At 37.7% G+C, this 18,158-nt stretch overlaps 2 protein-coding genes across 3 annotated transcripts; both read left to right on the forward strand.

Moving 5' to 3' along the window:
* Positions 1 to 876: 876 nt before the first annotated feature.
* On the forward strand, positions 877 to 7,347 carry LOC135583464 (DEAD-box ATP-dependent RNA helicase 38-like). Of its 2 annotated transcripts, XM_065172289.1 has the most exons (9): positions 877 to 1,234; positions 1,407 to 1,700; positions 1,772 to 1,999; positions 2,565 to 2,630; positions 5,166 to 5,567; positions 5,668 to 5,779; positions 6,678 to 6,763; positions 6,853 to 6,932; positions 7,262 to 7,347. In XM_065172289.1, exons 1-8 carry the CDS (start codon positions 1,016 to 1,018, stop codon positions 6,913 to 6,915), a joined length of 1,470 nt encoding a protein of 489 aa, XP_065028361.1. In that variant the 5' UTR covers positions 877 to 1,015; the 3' UTR covers positions 6,916 to 6,932; positions 7,262 to 7,347. The 2 variants fall into 2 exon arrangements, with proteins under 2 accessions (XP_065028361.1, XP_065028360.1); XM_065172288.1 differs by lacking the exon at positions 7,262 to 7,347 and having other exon boundaries at positions 6,853 to 7,148.
* A 3,578-nt stretch (positions 7,348 to 10,925) lies between these two features.
* LOC135651112 (GDSL esterase/lipase At4g01130-like) lies at positions 10,926 to 13,036 on the forward strand. Its single transcript, XM_065170915.1, has 5 exons — positions 10,926 to 11,345; positions 11,421 to 11,630; positions 11,809 to 11,960; positions 12,032 to 12,302; positions 12,596 to 13,036. Exons 1-5 carry the CDS (start codon positions 11,066 to 11,068, stop codon positions 12,862 to 12,864), a joined length of 1,182 nt encoding a protein of 393 aa, XP_065026987.1. The 5' UTR covers positions 10,926 to 11,065; the 3' UTR covers positions 12,865 to 13,036.
* The last annotated feature ends 5,122 nt before the right edge of the window (positions 13,037 to 18,158 follow it).

An 18,158-nucleotide genomic window follows, 5' to 3' on the forward strand; every position in this document is an offset into this window, starting at 1 on the left:
TGGTCGATCGACGTTCACACGAAAGCTATCGCTCGTGGAGTCGATTGTCATTAACATACCATATACGATCGACTCCTGTTCAAAGGTATAAAAATGTCGACCCCTTGACCAACACCAAGGGAAGGGGAGAAAAAAAAGGAAACTCCTCTTAACTCCACTCAACTCTGATTTAAGCTTCGGAAGGGTCGAGTCAGAAAATCCTGATCTTGACCTTTTGTGCAGGAATTCGATGACGAAGAAGCAAACAACTTAGGAAAAGACCTCACTTGGGAGACGAAACTTAGATCCGACGACTTGACTTGACATCGATTTCCTCCGCTTAAGCATCCACGTGGACAACTTTACGCATATGAGAGAGAACCAAGCCGAGCTTACACCTTCGCATAGTATTCCCCAACACTGTTTGACTAGCAACAAAATTATAAAGAATTACCTGTATATTTTTCATAAGAATTTAAAGGTCATATGGGCTAGTTTTGAGAAATATTCAGTAAATTGGACAATTTGACGATAATGACATGAGATGAAAAACGAACAAATGATTTAAACGAGGCATCTTATATATTAAAAAGTAATAGCAACTAAAAATTAAATACGATGAAGCATCAAGTAACGAAGAATAATCGTGTTGGGCAACAACGTTCTTTTCTTCTGCCAATAAAGCATGCTTGTCTTCGACAGGTCCCGGTGAATCGGTGTTCGAGTCCCTGCGGTGCATCTGATGGAAGTCCAATTTTGGCCAATAGTTACTTGCCTTGTGATTGCAGGTAATCAAGGGTCCACGAACTGGTGGGCCAACGTTGCCTTTCCATCAATGCAGGAAGACAGTCGGGTACCGAGAAAATTGGGTGAGAAAAAAAATGGAAATAATGCAGTGAACGGCCGGCGGCCCTTTTCGCGTTAGATTTAAGCCGAGACATCGCAAATTTGGTTTTGTAGGCGTCCGTCGTCTTTTTCGCGTCGTTGTCTATCGAGATCTCCTCGCCTCGGTATCTCTCTTCCTCCGATCCATTCCATGGCGGAGAACGCTGCGCCGCCGGCAAAGACGGAGGAAAAGCGGTCATGGGCCGACGAAGAGTCGGACGAAGAGAAGGAAGCCGCCGCGCCGCCTTCGCAGGCCGCCGACGAAGCCCAACCCTCGGAGTTGAAGAAGATCGAGTCGCTCTCCATCTCCGACGGGAAGGACAGCGGTGAACGTCTGCTGGATGATCCCGACGATTCGGAAATTAAAGCGGTAAGGCTTCGTATTATTGTTCTCGATATAGTATCGTCCGATGTTAGGGTTTTTGAGCTGTTTTATTCCGACTGGGTTTGATGCTATACATCGGATGGATCTTGTCAGTATCGAGGGGAAATCGTGTGACTGGGTTAGCCTTTCGTGAAATAATGATATATAAATTGAATAGGTTACATCCGGTGATACTGTCTACACTTCTGCTGTGACGTTCGAAGACTTGAAATTGTCGGATGAGCTTATCAAAGGGTTGTATGTTGAGATGGGTTTTAGTAAGCCTAGCAAAATACAGGCTATTACTCTACCTATGATTCTCACGCCTCCGTATAAAGATTTGGTAGCTCAAGCTCACAATGGCTCAGGGAAGACCACATGTTTTGTGCTTGGAATGTTGAGTCGAGTCGATCCAAAGAGGAAGATACCACAAGCCATCTGCATCTGCCCTACTAGAGAGTTGGCTCAGCAGGTAAATTCATTCCTGTTTAAGTACGCAGCATTTGGAATAGCAGGTTGTAACCATTCAGATGGATGATGCAGAATCATGCGGTCCTTCTGAAGATGGGAAAGTATACTGGCATAACTTCAATGTGTGCTATTCCATCTGATTCTGCTAATTATATTCCAATAAATAAACGTCCACCAGTAACGGAGCAAGTAGTGATTGGCACTCCGGGAACCATTAAGAAGTGGACTTCAGCAAAAAAATTGAGCACAAGGGACGTGAAGATACTTGTTTTTGATGAGGCAGATCATATGCTAGCCGAGGTAGCACTTCATACCATATTTTAAAAATCTTAAGTAGAGATAAATTACTTCTTCAATAATAGTTTTGTAATGCCTCCCCAACAGGACAATCATTAGTGGTTTTCTATGACAGTACAATTTACCTTTGTTGTGCATGCTATACAATATCTTTGAACCTGAATTTCTGTTTATCTTGAAGGCATTTGACTCAATCCTATGAAACTTGGTCGATCCTGGCCAATCACTAGTTGATCCTAATTGATATTAAATCTTTTCAAAAGAAAAACAATGAAGAAAGAAAACAAATTAGCCACACTATTTGATCTGATCCTGAATCATGTGATCAATTTCAGTCCTAATTATTGGAATTGACTAGTACCTGAAGGTATTGATAAATATTTTAATGAGGAATTATTATTATTTTCCTAATAAACTCATTTGTCTGTCTTCAAGATGATCTGTTGATGTTTCTCAGGAAATTATTTTGATAAACTTTGGTTTCATGTCATTTGTTTACTTCTATCTTTGTAGTCATCTTTCTTGGATTATTTTGTTTGGTTGTCTATCTTATTTTTTTTTGGTACAGGATGGCTTTAGGGATGATTCTGAAAGGATCATGAAAGAGATTCAAAGAAGCAGTGGTGGTTGCCAGGTTTGGTTTTTTATGATGCAGTTAGATTTCATGTTTAGGTTTCTAAGTTCAGCATGATACTGTTTTTTTTTCTTCTGAGTTTGTTTATGCAGGAATTTCTCCAGATCACATTGCAAATAGTTTACAAACTAAGACATATCTAGTTACTGGCCCATATCTAGTTACCCGGATTTGGAAGTAACCAACAGCAGCAAGGTTCTTGTCTGACAGAATATATCATCAACAAGATAATAACTATGTATCATGGTGTCATATATTTATGCAGTACTTGTATGTCTTCCTCCCGTAACAGGTGAATGGTTGCACCTTGCTTGGAGTTGCATGAGAACAGCAAACCATACATGTACTTAAGATCATAGGGTTGGGTATCTGGTACAACTATGCTGAACGTTAAGCCTTACCATTTTTGTTCTTCCAAGTCCTTGTTAGGAAATCCAAACAAGGAAGTTGTTTGTGGGTAGCTAATATGTAGCTCAATGTTGTTAAATGACAGGGCTTGCGTGGTTAAGTAGAAAGGAAAGGGGACCTGAGGAGCATGTGCATCCTAGCTTAGCCATACATAAATATTGAGAAGTAATTTCACAACAGTAGAGCCCTAACCTCAAAATAAAAACTTTTAATGTATGCCCCCTTAATTTAAAAGTTGATGCAACATAAATATTTTGAAGCAATTTCATAGTTCTTTTCTTCTTTGAATCTAGTTTCTCAAGTTGGCCACAATGGATTGCTGAAGCAATGTAGAGGTTACAAGATTTGGTTTCTTGCACCAATCTGGTCTTGTCTCGGACCGAATTACACCTGCCTTATAATCTTGAACTTGGGGTGGCAACATTTCTCCTTCCTGATTCCTAGAACATCAATGGTTCCCTTTCTTCAATAGGTTTCCATACATGTTAATTTGTTTTTCTGTCTTTGTTGAACCTAGCCTATGATTGTATAAACTCTAGCCTTACTTTCTTTCTAATTGTACATTCATGCATATCCACTATAATATGCTTTTAGATATCCTTCTCTAATTTTTGAATTAATTTCATAGGTTGTTGGTAGTAAATTTTGTTGTACCTTACACTTTATTTCTCTTCTGTTTGTGGCTTATTACATTTTTCTATATCCTTTTAATTCTGCATTCGATTTTTCAAATTGTAATATAATTGTTGATGCTTACCATCTCTGTTTTGGATATAAAATGACCTTTGTACAATTAACTTTCCTTTATCTTCAACCTTTCTCTTCTCTTTCCTCTCAACTGAACATAGATGCATAATTCTAGAATGGTAGGCAACCTTGAGCTTCAAACCTGAGCTAGATATTTAATTTTGAAGCTAGATACTTGCTTTGGTTACCTGTTCCTGTGCAAATGCAGCTTGTAGTTCTTATTTTTTGATACCGATTCTTTTCATTTGCCAATTTTACTGATGTTCTTGGTATTGAGGACTGAGGAGATCTCCTGAGACAATTGATATAATGTTAAGATTTGCTATATATTCATTTCCCATGTATTAAGACTTGATGGTATATCTTCATGTGAGACTTTCTCCCCCAGATCCTAGTTTGTAAACACCACTTTGCAAATTTCCCAATATATTCAAAGTTCAAACCTTGAAGTACTTAGCAGAAAGTAAATTGACTGTGAGACTGTCTTCATAGTGGAGATCCTCAGGAATAAAGGTGCCATTTCAGAATTTTCTAGATAGGATTTTTTTTTCATTAACTTACAGCGTCCATTCAAGATTTACCTGGGAATTATTGGAAAATTAGATCTCCTGATAATTTCCGGGTGAAGTAAAACAGATAACAGCTTGCAAGCTAGGAATTTGTTTAATCAATAAACAGTTAATGGAAAGTGGTAGAAAAATCTGGTATTATTCTTTGTTGGTCGTCCCTGGCTCCATGAAGCACATAGAACAACTGTGTGCAGTCATTCACACTAAAATGCTTAACCATGTGTTCATGACATATCTAATTGCAAACATTCAACGAACTCTTAGTTCCACTAATCAGAGTTAGCTTTTTGCACAATCATTAAGCCTCCTGCTGAATCATTGTTATCATTCTGTTCTTGTTTAAGAGTGAACATGTTGTGTTGTGCATAAGATGTTATTCTAACTATATTTCCCATTGTTACTGCTTACTTTTGTGTTTGTTATAGTGAGTTTTCTAGTTTATATTTACAATTTCTTATTTAACCTTGTGATTGATACAATCTCTACTAACCTTGTAGTTAGTAGAATTTCTTATTGAGCCTTGTGGTTGATTTTCTTGTACTTTATGTATTCACTTGTGTAATCATCAACAATACATGCGAAGCCTACCAAACTACTCAAGTTACTGACTTGCTTGGTTTGCTTTAGCCACAAGAATCATATGTAGCTTAATAAATGCTATGGAGGTCATATACTGTAATCCTTGGGATATTTCAAATTTTCTTTCATTTCGTCTCTGTCATATTCTGTCTTATGTTACTGTAAATTGCTGTTCCTAATTGAAATAGATGAGGTTGAACTTATTGCTCTTTTTCTTGATTTTTGTTGTTAGGTGCTTCTTTTTTCTGCTACATTCAATGAATCTGTCAAGGCATTTGTATCAAGGGTAATCAAAGATGGAAATCAAATATTTGTGAAGAAAGAGGAACTCACGTTGGAAAAAGTAAAGCAATATAAGGTCCAATGTCCAGATGAACTTTCCAAAGTAGAAGTAATAAAGGACAAAATTTTTGAATTTGGACAAAAAGTAGGACAGACTATAATATTTGTCCGTACAAGAAATAGTGCTCGCATGTTACACCAATCGTTGACCGAAGAGGGCTATGAGTGTACATCAGTTCAAGGTGCTCTCAAGCAAGAAGACAGAGACCAAATTATAAAAGAATTTAAAGATGGATTGACGAAAGTCCTCATTACAACTGATCTCCTTGCTCGAGGTTTTGATCAAAGACAGGTATTAAATTTATTTATCTACAAGATAGGATTTAAATTTATTTATTTAGAGATAGATCTTTGAAATCAATAATTCTTATGCTTTTCTTGTTCCGTTGAAGGTTAATTTGGTTATCAACTATGATCTTCCTATAAAGCATGACAATCCATCAGAACCAGATTGTGAACTATATCTACATAGAGTTGGTAGAACTGGCCGCTTTGGTAGCAAGGGTAATTTTTATCGATGCTTTGGATAATATGTCACATCCTCAATCAATGATTTCTTCAGTTATAATAACTACCTTTAAACCCATTGTTCTAAAAGGGTGAATGCAGCTGCATTTGCATGTGTGGCCCTACGACCCTGCTTATGCAATGTATATTCGTTTTACTGCATTTCCGGTGTATGTAGCTGTTTATGTAATCAACATACGCATGTGTGACCTGCATATACATATGATTCAATGTGGCTTATCTATTTTATTACTGTATTATTTTGTTATAATGTAGAAAGATAAAAGATTATGTAATTTTAGTTGTATAAATCTTTGCCTAATACTTAGTTTTTACTTTTTACCTTTTTGTTGGGACATCACAGATTCTTGTTGCTTACAGTTTTACAATTTTTTTCTCTCGTCTCTTAAGTAATTTATTAAATGAGAACTTAATAATTTTGTAAATTCTTGATTTGGCCTTGGTAAGCACCACCGTTATAGGTCATTTTGCTATTTGGTTGCCTTGATACTCCCTTCTTCACCGTTGTGAATATTATGCTGAAAGATCATTTCTTATCTATCACGTTCTCGAGGTTGCAATAATAGGGCAAGGGTTTAATGCCTTTTAACTACTTAGATTTAGTCACATACCAGGGCGATATTTTGTATTTTCATTTTAACTTAAGCCCGGGTGAACAAAATAATGGGAAATCCTTAGTTGTTATAATACTGGTCTTGCCGCGTCGTTTGATATATGTTATACCTTACATGTATGCTCCACATCTTTTTTTTTTGGCTGAGTTATGCGACATTTCCTATCGTGATGGTTTAGATTCATTTGATAGGATGCAATATGTTATTGTGCAAGTTGCGAAACTTAACCTTGTGGTGTTCTACTGATTATCTGGCGATAGGTGCTGTCTTCAACTTCTTGTGCACTGATAGGGACAGATCAGTCATGGAGAAAATCGAGCGTCATTTCCAGCATCATATTCCTGAGGTAATGTCCTCCTAATTTATTCTCCTCCATATGCACCATATTATGTAGAAATATCTTAAGAAACCGGATGACACCTCCCTGTACCACAGATTCCTAACTGGAGGAGTGAGGAAGATTTTGAGTCTGCTCTGAAAGATGCTGGTTTGCTATGAAACAAGTTTGTCGCCATGTATGTTATTGATATGCTAGATGCGTTGTGCTTTTGATTATAACAAGCAGAGGATTTTGTACTTATTTTGTTTTAATTATTTCTGGCGAATGATTTTCTATTTGTTTAATGGTGTAGCTATTAGGAGATACTGTTTAATAGTCGAACGATCAAATTCTCAAGGCTTATTTTTCACTCGTTATAATAAATATTATGTGAAAATTAGACATTTGTACATTGAACTTGACGTTCATGAACTCGGTACTTGTGTAAATTACGAGTGATTATGGGCACTATATATGTTGATATATTGATCGGTTCACTGGTGATTGAACCTTCTATAATTGCAGGAGATGACATCTTTAAGAGCTTCGCGGGGGTCGGATAATTCCAATCAGGCCACCGTATCGCACGCAAGTTAAGCGGCACCAACCACCACAACTTTGTTCCACGCACAAAGACGACACGAGTTCTCCCACATCAGAAGGGAAAAGTTTACACGGTCATATCTCGTGACTAATTCACGAGAGAGAGAGGAGCGTACACAAATATCACACAGGAAACAGCATAACAACATCCCAAGTCCGGCCATCTTCAAGCCGATGGCCATCAGAAGCAGCCTCCTATGTTCAAGCTTCCGCTCATGATCACCGGCACGCCGCACTCCGCGCACAGGCACTTGAGCTTCCACTCCGGTATCACCTCGCTCTCGCCCCGACCGCTCCTCTGCCACCGGCTCGACGACGCGCTCCTCGAACTCTCCTTCCCACGCTCACGTTGCTGCTGCTGCTGCTGCTGACCTCTTCCCGCCGCTCTATCCTCGGCCACCTCCTGTGCCACAGAAGCCATCTCTCGCCCACGGGAGCACTCTCCTGAGACAGATCTATCTAGTGCTAGGGTGAGGGGAGGCTGCCGTGGTGCCTTTAAGATAAGCTCCCACGAAGCATCTGGTAGGGTTAGTTATGCGGTGGGACCAACACTTGTTATTTTGTACAACCGAGTTGCGGTAGAAAATGACACGAGGCGCTGGCTGTCGGCATGGAAGCATAGAAAACGTCACGCCTGTGGATAGAGATAAGAACGGGCAGGTATGGCGTATGTGTGCATTGATGTTGTATTTATCCTTAGTTTTTTTTCTTATCTATGCGAGTAAAGTCAAGTGGATCAATCATATAAATTCTCTTTGACGACGGTGTTCTTCGAAAAAATTATAACACACCCTAAATATTTTTTCAAAAATACATAAATTTATGGATGATTTCTCAAATAGAATTTTTTACTTTCCTAATTTGTTTTTCAAGCATCTGTCCTGCTAGCCACTTTCTTCTCCCTGAATAGCTTATCGCAACGTCATTCATAGATTTGTCTCTTCTACTTGCCCACAACCTTCGTTATTAATCGTAGGAGAGGAAGAAAGAGGGTGCATCATTGATCGCAAGTAAGGATAAATAGAAGACGATTGTGCACCCTCATTGTTAGACGCAGGGGACGAAAGAGAGGCGCACGCCTTCATTGTTGCTACCTCGTGCGAGGGTTGCAGGCAAAGTGTGCAATGGCTCAATTGGTGAGATCAACGGAGGCGGTTTTGTTGGTTATGGGTGATGGTGAATCTGGCAAAAGAATGGGCAAAGTGATCTTTTCACATTGTTAGGAGCGTTGTTTCATAATTTTTTAAAATAGAGACGCTAAGCAAAAGCTTTAAAAAAATAAAAATATTTTTCAAAAATTCATCTTAAATTTATAATTATTAATTTAAATATTTTATAACTTATTATGATGTGATAAATGACTATTATTATGACAAATGATTATTATTAGACATGATAAAAAAATCAATAGCATATCACAATGACCATATTATTGAAATTTAGTTGAATCATTTTGGACTAGTGGTATAAATTGTCTTGATAGAAAAATATAATATTATCAAGAAAAATATTCATCTTTAAGTACAGAAAATGATAAAAAAAATCTTATTGACAAATGCATCACATAAAGAGAATTAGAAAAAAAATATTTTGAATAATTCATATTATAAGAAATATTTCATTGACCGCAAATGGGTTAGGTAAAGATCTAACTATAAAATATAAATACAAACATGATTATCGAAGTCGAGTAGTCTCTTTATCCAAACCAACGGGAAGTAATCACATCGGAAAAACATTAATCTTTGTGCATAAGAGAGCTTATGAATCCACTCGAAAAGTGATCATCCACATTAGATGATAACATCACTCAAAAAAGTTTACTAAGCTCAGGGCAAAAAAAATATTTTTAATTAATAATCAAAATTTGATTACTTTCAAGGGGTAATTATTGAGATTTTAGAATTGTGACGGTATAAATGTGAAGAAAACCCAAACTGAAAAATAATAGCTTGTTTTTGTTACAACAAATACATGATCATAAGATTGTTTTTGTTACTCGATATGCGGAAGTACTACTAGACGTTTAGGTCGTACATATAAGCTCACAACTATTTGACTGCCAAAACTCTCTTTTTGAGAAACAAATTTTGATTCTTCAGATTCTACTCGGCCACTTTCTAATTCTTCTTTCAGAAGCTTTTCTCGAGCATTCGTTCTCCAATCTCAAGAGAATTTTAACTTGAGTGTCGTAGGGGGATTTCGTCACACAATCTTCTTTGGAGCATCTTTAATCTATGTGATAGTTAATAACACCTTTATTTTTGCACATCGATTACCTTAACTTAGTGAAAAGATTATATATATATATATATATATATAGTCTAATACCTAAAATACCTCTAGTCGTTTATCTTTCTTTCTTTCTTTTCTTATGGACAGATCTATAAGATAAACCAGTCTAGTTATAATTTTTTTATATTTTCATGGTATTACTAGAAATATTATAATATTATATAAAATACTAAAATATAGCATAAAAATATTATAATTAAGACAATTTATGTTATGTATCGCCCTATAAGAAAAGAGGTAAAGAAAAAAAAAAGGTTGCTAGTTGGTTACCAAATTAAGGGTATGCCGAGAATAAGAAAAATATATATATTAGCAAGCCTTTTTTAATATGGAGATTTATATTGACAACTCTTTCTTTTTGTCTTATTCTCTTTCAAGTAATGAGTGACGGATGATATATCGTATCGAAAGTCGAAACTATAAGTAGTGTCGGACAATGAGGGAAGATGGAGGAGGAGATTTGTAATTAAGGATTATTGGTAATTGAGAGATTATAAATAATAAAAATATTTTATTATTATTTATTTATGGGTTGTCAATAACAAGGAGGTTATCAATAGCGCAAAAAAAAAAAAGGGTTGCCAATAGCAAGATTCTTTTGCTATTCACATCTCATTTTTTAAATTATTAATATTCTTAATATATCTCTCTACAAATAGATGTAAACGTTATTATTATTTTCCCTCTTTTCTCCTAATCGCGACGTCAACAACATCAAATGATATTGAACAAACGTAAATGCTCTGATCATCTTTTCATTATTATTATTATTCTTTTAATCACGAGCCGAGAGGTTATCATCACGATCAGGGAGCTATGAGCAATAAGTGACATTAAGGTTTGTCAAAAACAAAAGAATCAAATTGGTAATTGAGATAGTGTAAATAATAAAATTATATTTAATTTTTTTAAGGGATTATCAATAGTAAAATGAGATTTCCAATAGCAAACTTAAAATGAAATACAGTTAAAAAATTCTATAAAAAAATTTGTCAAAAAAGTGAATGTTTTTTTTTTGTGTGTGGGGAAAGATTCGACCTAAAATATATATGTAAATTAATGAAACATATTCGACATTAAAGAGCAGAGCATTGAATCCTCTGCTCTTTCCCGTTTTCCGTGGAATCACCATCTTTACCGTCCCCGGCGTTGGATCTTTCTGGCTCACGACACCGAATCCAGCCGCAGGATGATGATCCCTCCATGACGCCTCCACCAGCTGTCAAATCTTGTCTGATTCCCTCGATGACGGCCCCATCGCTCGCCATGTTCTCTCTTCCCATCTCCGCGGCCCAATGACCTTTGTCTGCCCAGCTGCGATGCCTTACAATCCCCCATCGAAGTCAGTGTACAGGCAATGATCCGCCGACACTTCCCACCGACTCGTAATACCCGCCCTCCTCTCTCACCACGTCCCTCTTTGCCCCCACCATGGCGCGTAGGAACACTCCCTCGCTCGTTTCTCCTGCCGGAAGCCGGCAGGTATCTCCATTGCCGTTCTTGTTCTTTACCCTGCTGTTCTTCGCCTGTTCCGGCCCCGCCAGCGAAGCCAGATGCGTGTTCCCGGCGATCTTCAACTTCGGGGACTCCAACTCCGACACCGGCGGCTTCTGGGCGGCGTTCCCGGCGCAGACCGGCCCCTTCGGCATGACCTACTTTAAAAGACCGTCCGGCCGCGCTTCCGACGGCAGGCTCATCATCGATTTCTTAGGTACTGACCATGCTTCGATGGTTTCTCTTTCTTGCTTGGTGGTGAAAGATGGCTCTGCTTCTTGGAAATGCGCAGCTCAGGCACTCGGATTGCCGTTCCTCAGCCCCTACCTGCAGTCCATCGGCTCGGACTTCCGGCACGGCGCCAACTTCGCGACGTTGGCCTCGACGGTACGGCTGCCCAACACCTCCCTCTTCGTCACCGGAATCAGCCCGTTCTCCTTGGGGATTCAGCTCAACCAAATGAAAGATCTCAGAACCAGAGTTCTTGCGCTGAAGGGAACTGGTAAAATGCCACTCATTCTACATGTGTGTTTCATGGTTTCTTTAGTCGTCGAATGATGCAGACAGAGGAGCAAATATTTTAGCCTGTTGGTGAACATGAAAACGATTTACAGTACTGAATGATCTAAAATTAACCATGCCATGGAAAGCTTCTAAGATCGATCATGTTCATGATTCAGAACATCTTCCTCCTGGCAATGTCTTCGGTCAATCACTCTACACCTTCGACATCGGCCAGAACGACTTCACCTCCGAACTGGGATCTCTCGGCATCGGAGCAGTCAAGCAGTATCTTCCTCAGGTCGCATCTCAGATTGCCTGGACCATAAAGGTGAAACAGGAAGCTGCTGTCATCTGTGTTCCGCAGGAAGCGGATTCACTCGCCATTTCTGTGTTATGCAGGAGATCCATGACATCGGAGGGCGGACGTTCATGGTGTTCAACCTCGCCCCCGTTGGATGTTACCCAGCTTTTCTGACAGAGCTTCCTCATAACACTTCGGATTTAGACTCATACGGCTGCATGATTTCCTACAACAATGCTGTCGTCGACTACAACAATCTGTTGAATGACACTCTCCAACACATGAGAGACATGCTTCCGGATGCCACCATCATATATGTAGATACTCACTCTGTCAAGCTCGAGCTCTTTCGACATCCCAAAAACCACGGTAATAACCTCTCCGGAAACACTATTGGCCTCGACTCGATCATAATTCTCCGAGCAACATGACGATTAGCAGACTTCCGTCATTCCGACACCCTTCAATACTGTGCAAGCAGGAACATAGTCCATCATTGACTTTGGCTTGGGAAGAACTCGAACATCTGTCCATCTAGACTCCGCATTCCAGTTCTCTAATTTGCTTCGCGTGAATCTAAGTTTTGCCTTCTCCATGCAAATTTATTGGCACTATCTTTCATTCATCATTCCCGATCATGACATAATTAGTGACAAATACAGGACTCTTCTACGGAACCAAAGCTTGCTGCGGACATGGAGGTGGTGCTTATAACTTCGACCCACAGGTTTTCTGTGGAAACAGCAAGGTGATAAATGGCATCAAGGTGACTGCAACTGCTTGTGGAGATCCACAAAACTACGTGAGCTGGGATGGGATTCATGCCACAGAAGCTGCAAACAAACGAGTAACCGGGGCTGTACTCGGAGGTTCCATCTTTCATCCTCCCTTCCCTCTTTCCAAGCTTTGTGATCTCCAGCCAATAGGTTAAGCAGCAATTAGCTTTTGTGTTTAAGAAGGTGCAAACAAGAAATCAGAGCTTATCAGGTCTAAGAGTGACGATAAGTTACTTAGTTTTTATAGTGGTATACAGTGTCTTCTTTGAAGTGGTATGAGCTTGAAGGTGACTCTACAATAAATGATATGAGCATAAATTTAAAGAAGATGATGGCTGATGACAAAGTACAAAGTTTAATTGAACATACATGCCCTATGAATGATTTGATTGTTTCTTTTACAATTTAGAACTTAATCGTTTCCTTCCAATCTTTAATGGAGATGACGAGTGCATGGTGTCTTCACTGTCACTCTCACTGACTGCCATTTTTTTGTTATAAGCTATCGAATTATGGAGGCCCAATTAAGGTATTCCTTCCTCATTTGTGTTTAAGCCTACCTCCTACTAAAGTTCAAGCTTTTCTTTGGTACTCACTCTTATACAAGGTAGAGATTGTGATATCTTGATCTAGTTGACATTGAAAGTAGATTAAGTTAATGAATTAATTATCTCAATAAAAAATTATGATAATTGATATCAAAACCATCGGTAGGAAAATAATCATTGGATATGTCATAGCATTGAATTATTATTGGACTTTACCTCATATATATATATATATATATATATATATATATATATATATATCAAATAATTTAAACTTACGAAATCGACGATTTTGATTTTCCCAACCTATGAATCAAAACTGAATTATTTGGATGTCCCAATCAGAATCTGTCTCAGTGGCCATCTTAATAAGATTGGGTGAGGTTGACATGACACTTCGAATCGGAACAAAAATTCCCTCCCCTATCACTGTTGGATGAGGGAGAGTGGTGTCTTTGGGACCTCATGTTTTCTTTCGACCGGACTACGCCTCGCCTTAGTGAGATGTTACCATCACAATGTCCAAATTTTCTACTCGATGTGATGTACGCCAACTTACACTTCCAAGTCAACAGACAAAGTTACGCTTCACATGTATCGTTTGGAGTTCTAAAAGGATTTAAATTATTTTACAAATGTTCGTGTACAAAAAGGAAACACCAAAATATCAAGATTTGATTTTGGCTTGTAATGCTAGCTCGTGAAGTCAACACAAAGTTGGGGATTCATATTGTTGAGAAGAAATCTTAGCAACAACAATAATAATAAAATTATAAGTCTTAATTATTTAGAATTGATTATATGCATCTTTTGTTGTCATTGATTTTTCTAAAAATTTATATGTTTAGTTAAGTTTAAAGTGCTCTGAGTCCTTATTTATAGTATCTATTAAGGTCTTTTATGTCTTTTTTAATATTTTCTCGTATCGCTAATATTAATTATTTTACCACTTATGATTATCTCGTCCGGAGATCCCTTCAATAAATGCTCATATTATCTTAAACAATTTTTTTTCTTTTTATCTTTTCTCGAAACGATACTTAGTTGTTCACAAATAAAAGTATTTATTTTTCTATTTCTAGTAACTTTATGCATCCATCTAACATTTTGATCTCAATAACATAATTTTTTAATATATTTTTTTTTAACCGTCAAACACTTAAATTCATAAATTATTATTGGTCTCATAACTGTATTATAAAATTTTTCCTGTGATCTTAAAAGTATTCGATGATCACACAAGGTTTCTGATGTCTATCACCATATTAACCATCTAGTTTTTACTCCATGAATAATATCTTCATCGATCTTTTCATCTCGTTGAATAACAAATTCTGGATACTTAAAACTTTTATTTAAAGAAGCTTTTTATCATTCTAATTTAATTATATTCTATTGTTTATTTCTATAATCACTAAGATTAAATTTTATATATTCAATTTTAATCATACTTAATCTAAAAATTTTTCTACTCGAACTAATATAATAAAAAAATATTTTTTCTACTCAAACTAGACAAGAATTATCAAACCACATAAAATTTGAAGATTATTGCTTAACTTTGTGTTTGATTATTCTTGATTTCTAGATTTTTTCAATACAATTATGTTTTTATTATTGAAACTTAGAATAAGTATTTTTTATCATCTCGAATAGCCTATATTTTCGAAATGGATGAAATGACACATTAACGTCTGATCGAGTGATTGGTTTGACAATAATTTACAGAAACTAATTATCTATTAGATAACAAACAAGACAATATGACTAAAGTAGTGAAACTTATGCCATGCAAACTTTTGACGTAGCTCGCTATAAAAAGAAAGAATGCAATTGGCACACTCGACTAAAATTCTAGAGAGATAAAAGTGACTTTCTTTTTACCATGTCATAAACAGAAATCAAAAGAATCTCTATTATTATTTTTTTGCAAAAAAGTTTGATTTGTGGTTACACTAGAGTGAGTCAAAATGGTACTATTAACATCATTTGAATCATGCAAAAGGATGGAGGTCGAGAAAGCTAATTGTAAGTGATTAAGATAATTAGGACAATTATTGGAGTGGCACAATTGTTTGTCGAGGTGAGATTAACGTGGCATAGTTGTTTCTTCGGTGGCGGTGGCTCAACTACCTACCTATGTAATAATTGAGGTGATGAATAGTTACCCTCTTAAAAGACAATTATGTTATATAGGGAGACAGCATAGCTATCTCCCTATATAACAACTTCCTATTGAGGTAGTGTGACTTCTCCTAAGAGTAGAAAGCCATCTCCCTATATAATCTATAATGTCCTATTTAGATCTTTACTTAAACCAAAGCTTTGTCACCTTCCATTAGGTTGAAATCAGTGCTTTACGGAAAAATTGCTGAGCAACTCAAGCTTTTAGTCCTTCTGATTTGATAATCTCATCTACAACTCAAGCTTTCAAAATCTTCCATGCTCATGAATCATTCAACAATGTCATGCAATGATTAAATGACTTTTCATGCATGCACTTAAAATTCTCACTTATACAATAATACACTAATAAATTGGATGTCTCGATACATCTAAGTATGCATATAACAAACAGTCCCTATCCTAAAGTTTGTGGGTTTTGATGCAATATTCTACCTCCATACGAGACATGAAGCACTAGATTAACTAATGATTAGCATGAGTCACACAATAGGGGACATGAAGCACTACAAGGTCCTTTATATATATATAAAATGGAGCCTCGCATGCAAATGATAAGACTTTGATCCACTAAACGAGATGACAATTAAAATCTCGTGATCCAAAATGGCAACTTTGATTCAATAGAATTTGTCAATGTGGCTAAGTAATCGATGCATCCACTCTTACTCGAATGGTGGGACCATCAAATCCTTCACATTCAATAATTTCGAATGTCACAATCTCCACCACAGTATTTTAAGACACACACGTAACATTACAACATTAGCCAAAACATTTTAATCGTATTCTTCATGCGTGGTGAGAAGTGTGGGGTTGTAAAGGCATCCAAGAAAATACTTCAATTACGATTCAATTAACCATAGGAACTTTTCAAACAGTTATATTATGAATATAACGCAATTGGATCCGTATAGAATAATACATCACAATCAAGATTCGTTTTCATGACAATTCAATCCACCACTAACGTAGGATCTATGCGTGTATTAATAATACATACATATGGCCTCGATTTCATCATTCAATGCCGGGAAGAGAACAATATTTCAATCGATTTCTTTCACGTCCAAATCATCCAACACGCAATTGTCATCGCCGCTAATTATTTTATTTTATTTTTATTATTAAAAAAAACAAATGTTTTTGGTGGAAGAGAATACATAAATATCATATTTTAATTTATTTTGAACTTCTAAACCTTACAAATGCTTTTTCTATCAAGTGAAAAGGTAATTAACAGGAGATTATAAAATGAAAACCAAATGAATAGATTATGAAGCTACTGTTAGGATCGGGGTCGGCACTAAGAGGGGGGGGGGGGGGGTGAATTAGTGCAACGGTAAAATATCGTCGGTTTAAAAACTTCGTTGCGATAAAACTGTTTCCGACGTAAACCGATTTCGGAAGCTGAATAACTTGGAAGCGTAGTGACTAAGTAAAGTAGTTTGCAGTATGTAAATGACAAGAATAAAATGCAAATCAAAAAACACAATAGTTTTAGAGTGGTTCGGTCAACGTGACCTACATCCACTTTCGGCGAACTCCTCCGATGAGATCACCGACGTCCACTAGATGCCTTCCTTCAATAGGCGAAGACCAATCACCTTATACACCTCTCTTCTTCTTTTACCGAGTTTAGAAGACAACCCTTAGAAGCATCCACTTACTCCTCTCTCAAACTAGTCAACACTTAAAAGAGGGAGAGGAGATCACACAAGATTTTAGTAGTGTTTCTTTCTTTTTAAACTCTTTGTGCTTGTATGCTTTAACCAGGGATGAGAGAGATATTTATAGGCTTCAAGTTGATTCAAACTTGGAGCCTAAAACTTTCCCATCCTGGGGGAATTGTGGTACCGCCCAGGTCTCGCGGTACCATCGCTTGGGGGCTAGTGTTGGGTGGTACCATCGCATGACACCTTGCTAGGGACGATATAATCGCCCAGACTGGCAGTATCACCGCTTGATGCAGCCTCGAAGATTGTGCCACGACGGTGAGAATTCTTGGGGCACTGTTTGGGCTTCTTATTGGGCCCAACACAGTTCTTACATGAGCCTAGCTGGCCCTTAATTGGGTTGGCCCAAATCCAAGCCCAATTACGTGTTAACGACGATTCCAAAAACATATTCTAAGCTAAACATGTCCGTAAGTCTTGGTTCTTCCAACGAGCTTCCGACGAACTTTCGACGATCTCTCGGTAATGTTTCGGCGAACTCCTGGCAAGCTCCTAGACTTCACGATGATCTTCTTAGCAAGTTTCGACGAGCTTCTTGGCAAGCACGGCGACTTCTCGGCTGGTTTCGCCAGAACTTCCGACGAACGTCCGGACTTCCGACGAACTCTCGAACTCCCAATGATGTCGCGTCCTTGACTCCGAGACTTCAGTTTGTTTCATGCCTTGCTCTCATAGTTAATCCTGCACATGTAAAAACACACTTCGATCTAGACAATTAATAATAAGCATTAATCAAGTTGTCCGGCATGTCATTGGTCCATCGATGCTTCGTCTGATTCTTCGACGCATCGTCCTCTCTTGCGACCTATTGCCCAATCGGTCAGTTGACTCTGCAACTCCGATATCCTTGGCGCAATATCCGCTCTTCTTGGCCCGATGCCCGAATCCACGGCCCGAAGCCTTCTGCTGATACGTCGACCGATCCACCGATCCGACGTCCAATCTTTTGACATGTTCCTCCGGCTCAATATGATTTTTCTT

The sequence above is a fragment of the Musa acuminata genome, chromosome BXJ3-10 (genome assembly GCF_036884655.1).
Source record: "Musa acuminata AAA Group cultivar baxijiao chromosome BXJ3-10, Cavendish_Baxijiao_AAA, whole genome shotgun sequence".
Classification (NCBI taxonomy): domain Eukaryota; kingdom Viridiplantae; phylum Streptophyta; class Magnoliopsida; order Zingiberales; family Musaceae; genus Musa; species Musa acuminata.

Excerpts from the sequence above, each read along its gene's own strand:
- LOC135583464 (XM_065172289.1), top strand. The coding sequence starts at position 1,016 with ATGGCGGAGAACGCTGCGCCGCCGGCAAAGACGGAGGAAAAGCGGTCA. Across the intron at positions 1,701-1,771 it reads CTAGAGAGTTGGCTCAGCAG|AATCATGCGGTCCTTCTGAA; the intron begins GTAAATTCATTC and ends TGGATGATGCAG. Across the intron at positions 5,780-6,677 it reads TGGCCGCTTTGGTAGCAAGG|GTGCTGTCTTCAACTTCTTG; the intron begins GTAATTTTTATC and ends ATCTGGCGATAG.
- LOC135651112 (XM_065170915.1), top strand. The coding sequence starts at position 11,066 with ATGGCGCGTAGGAACACTCCCTCGCTCGTTTCTCCTGCCGGAAGCCGG. Across the intron at positions 11,631-11,808 it reads TCTTGCGCTGAAGGGAACTG|AACATCTTCCTCCTGGCAAT; the intron begins GTAAAATGCCAC and ends TTCATGATTCAG. Across the intron at positions 12,303-12,595 it reads TCGACATCCCAAAAACCACG|GACTCTTCTACGGAACCAAA; the intron begins GTAATAACCTCT and ends TGACAAATACAG.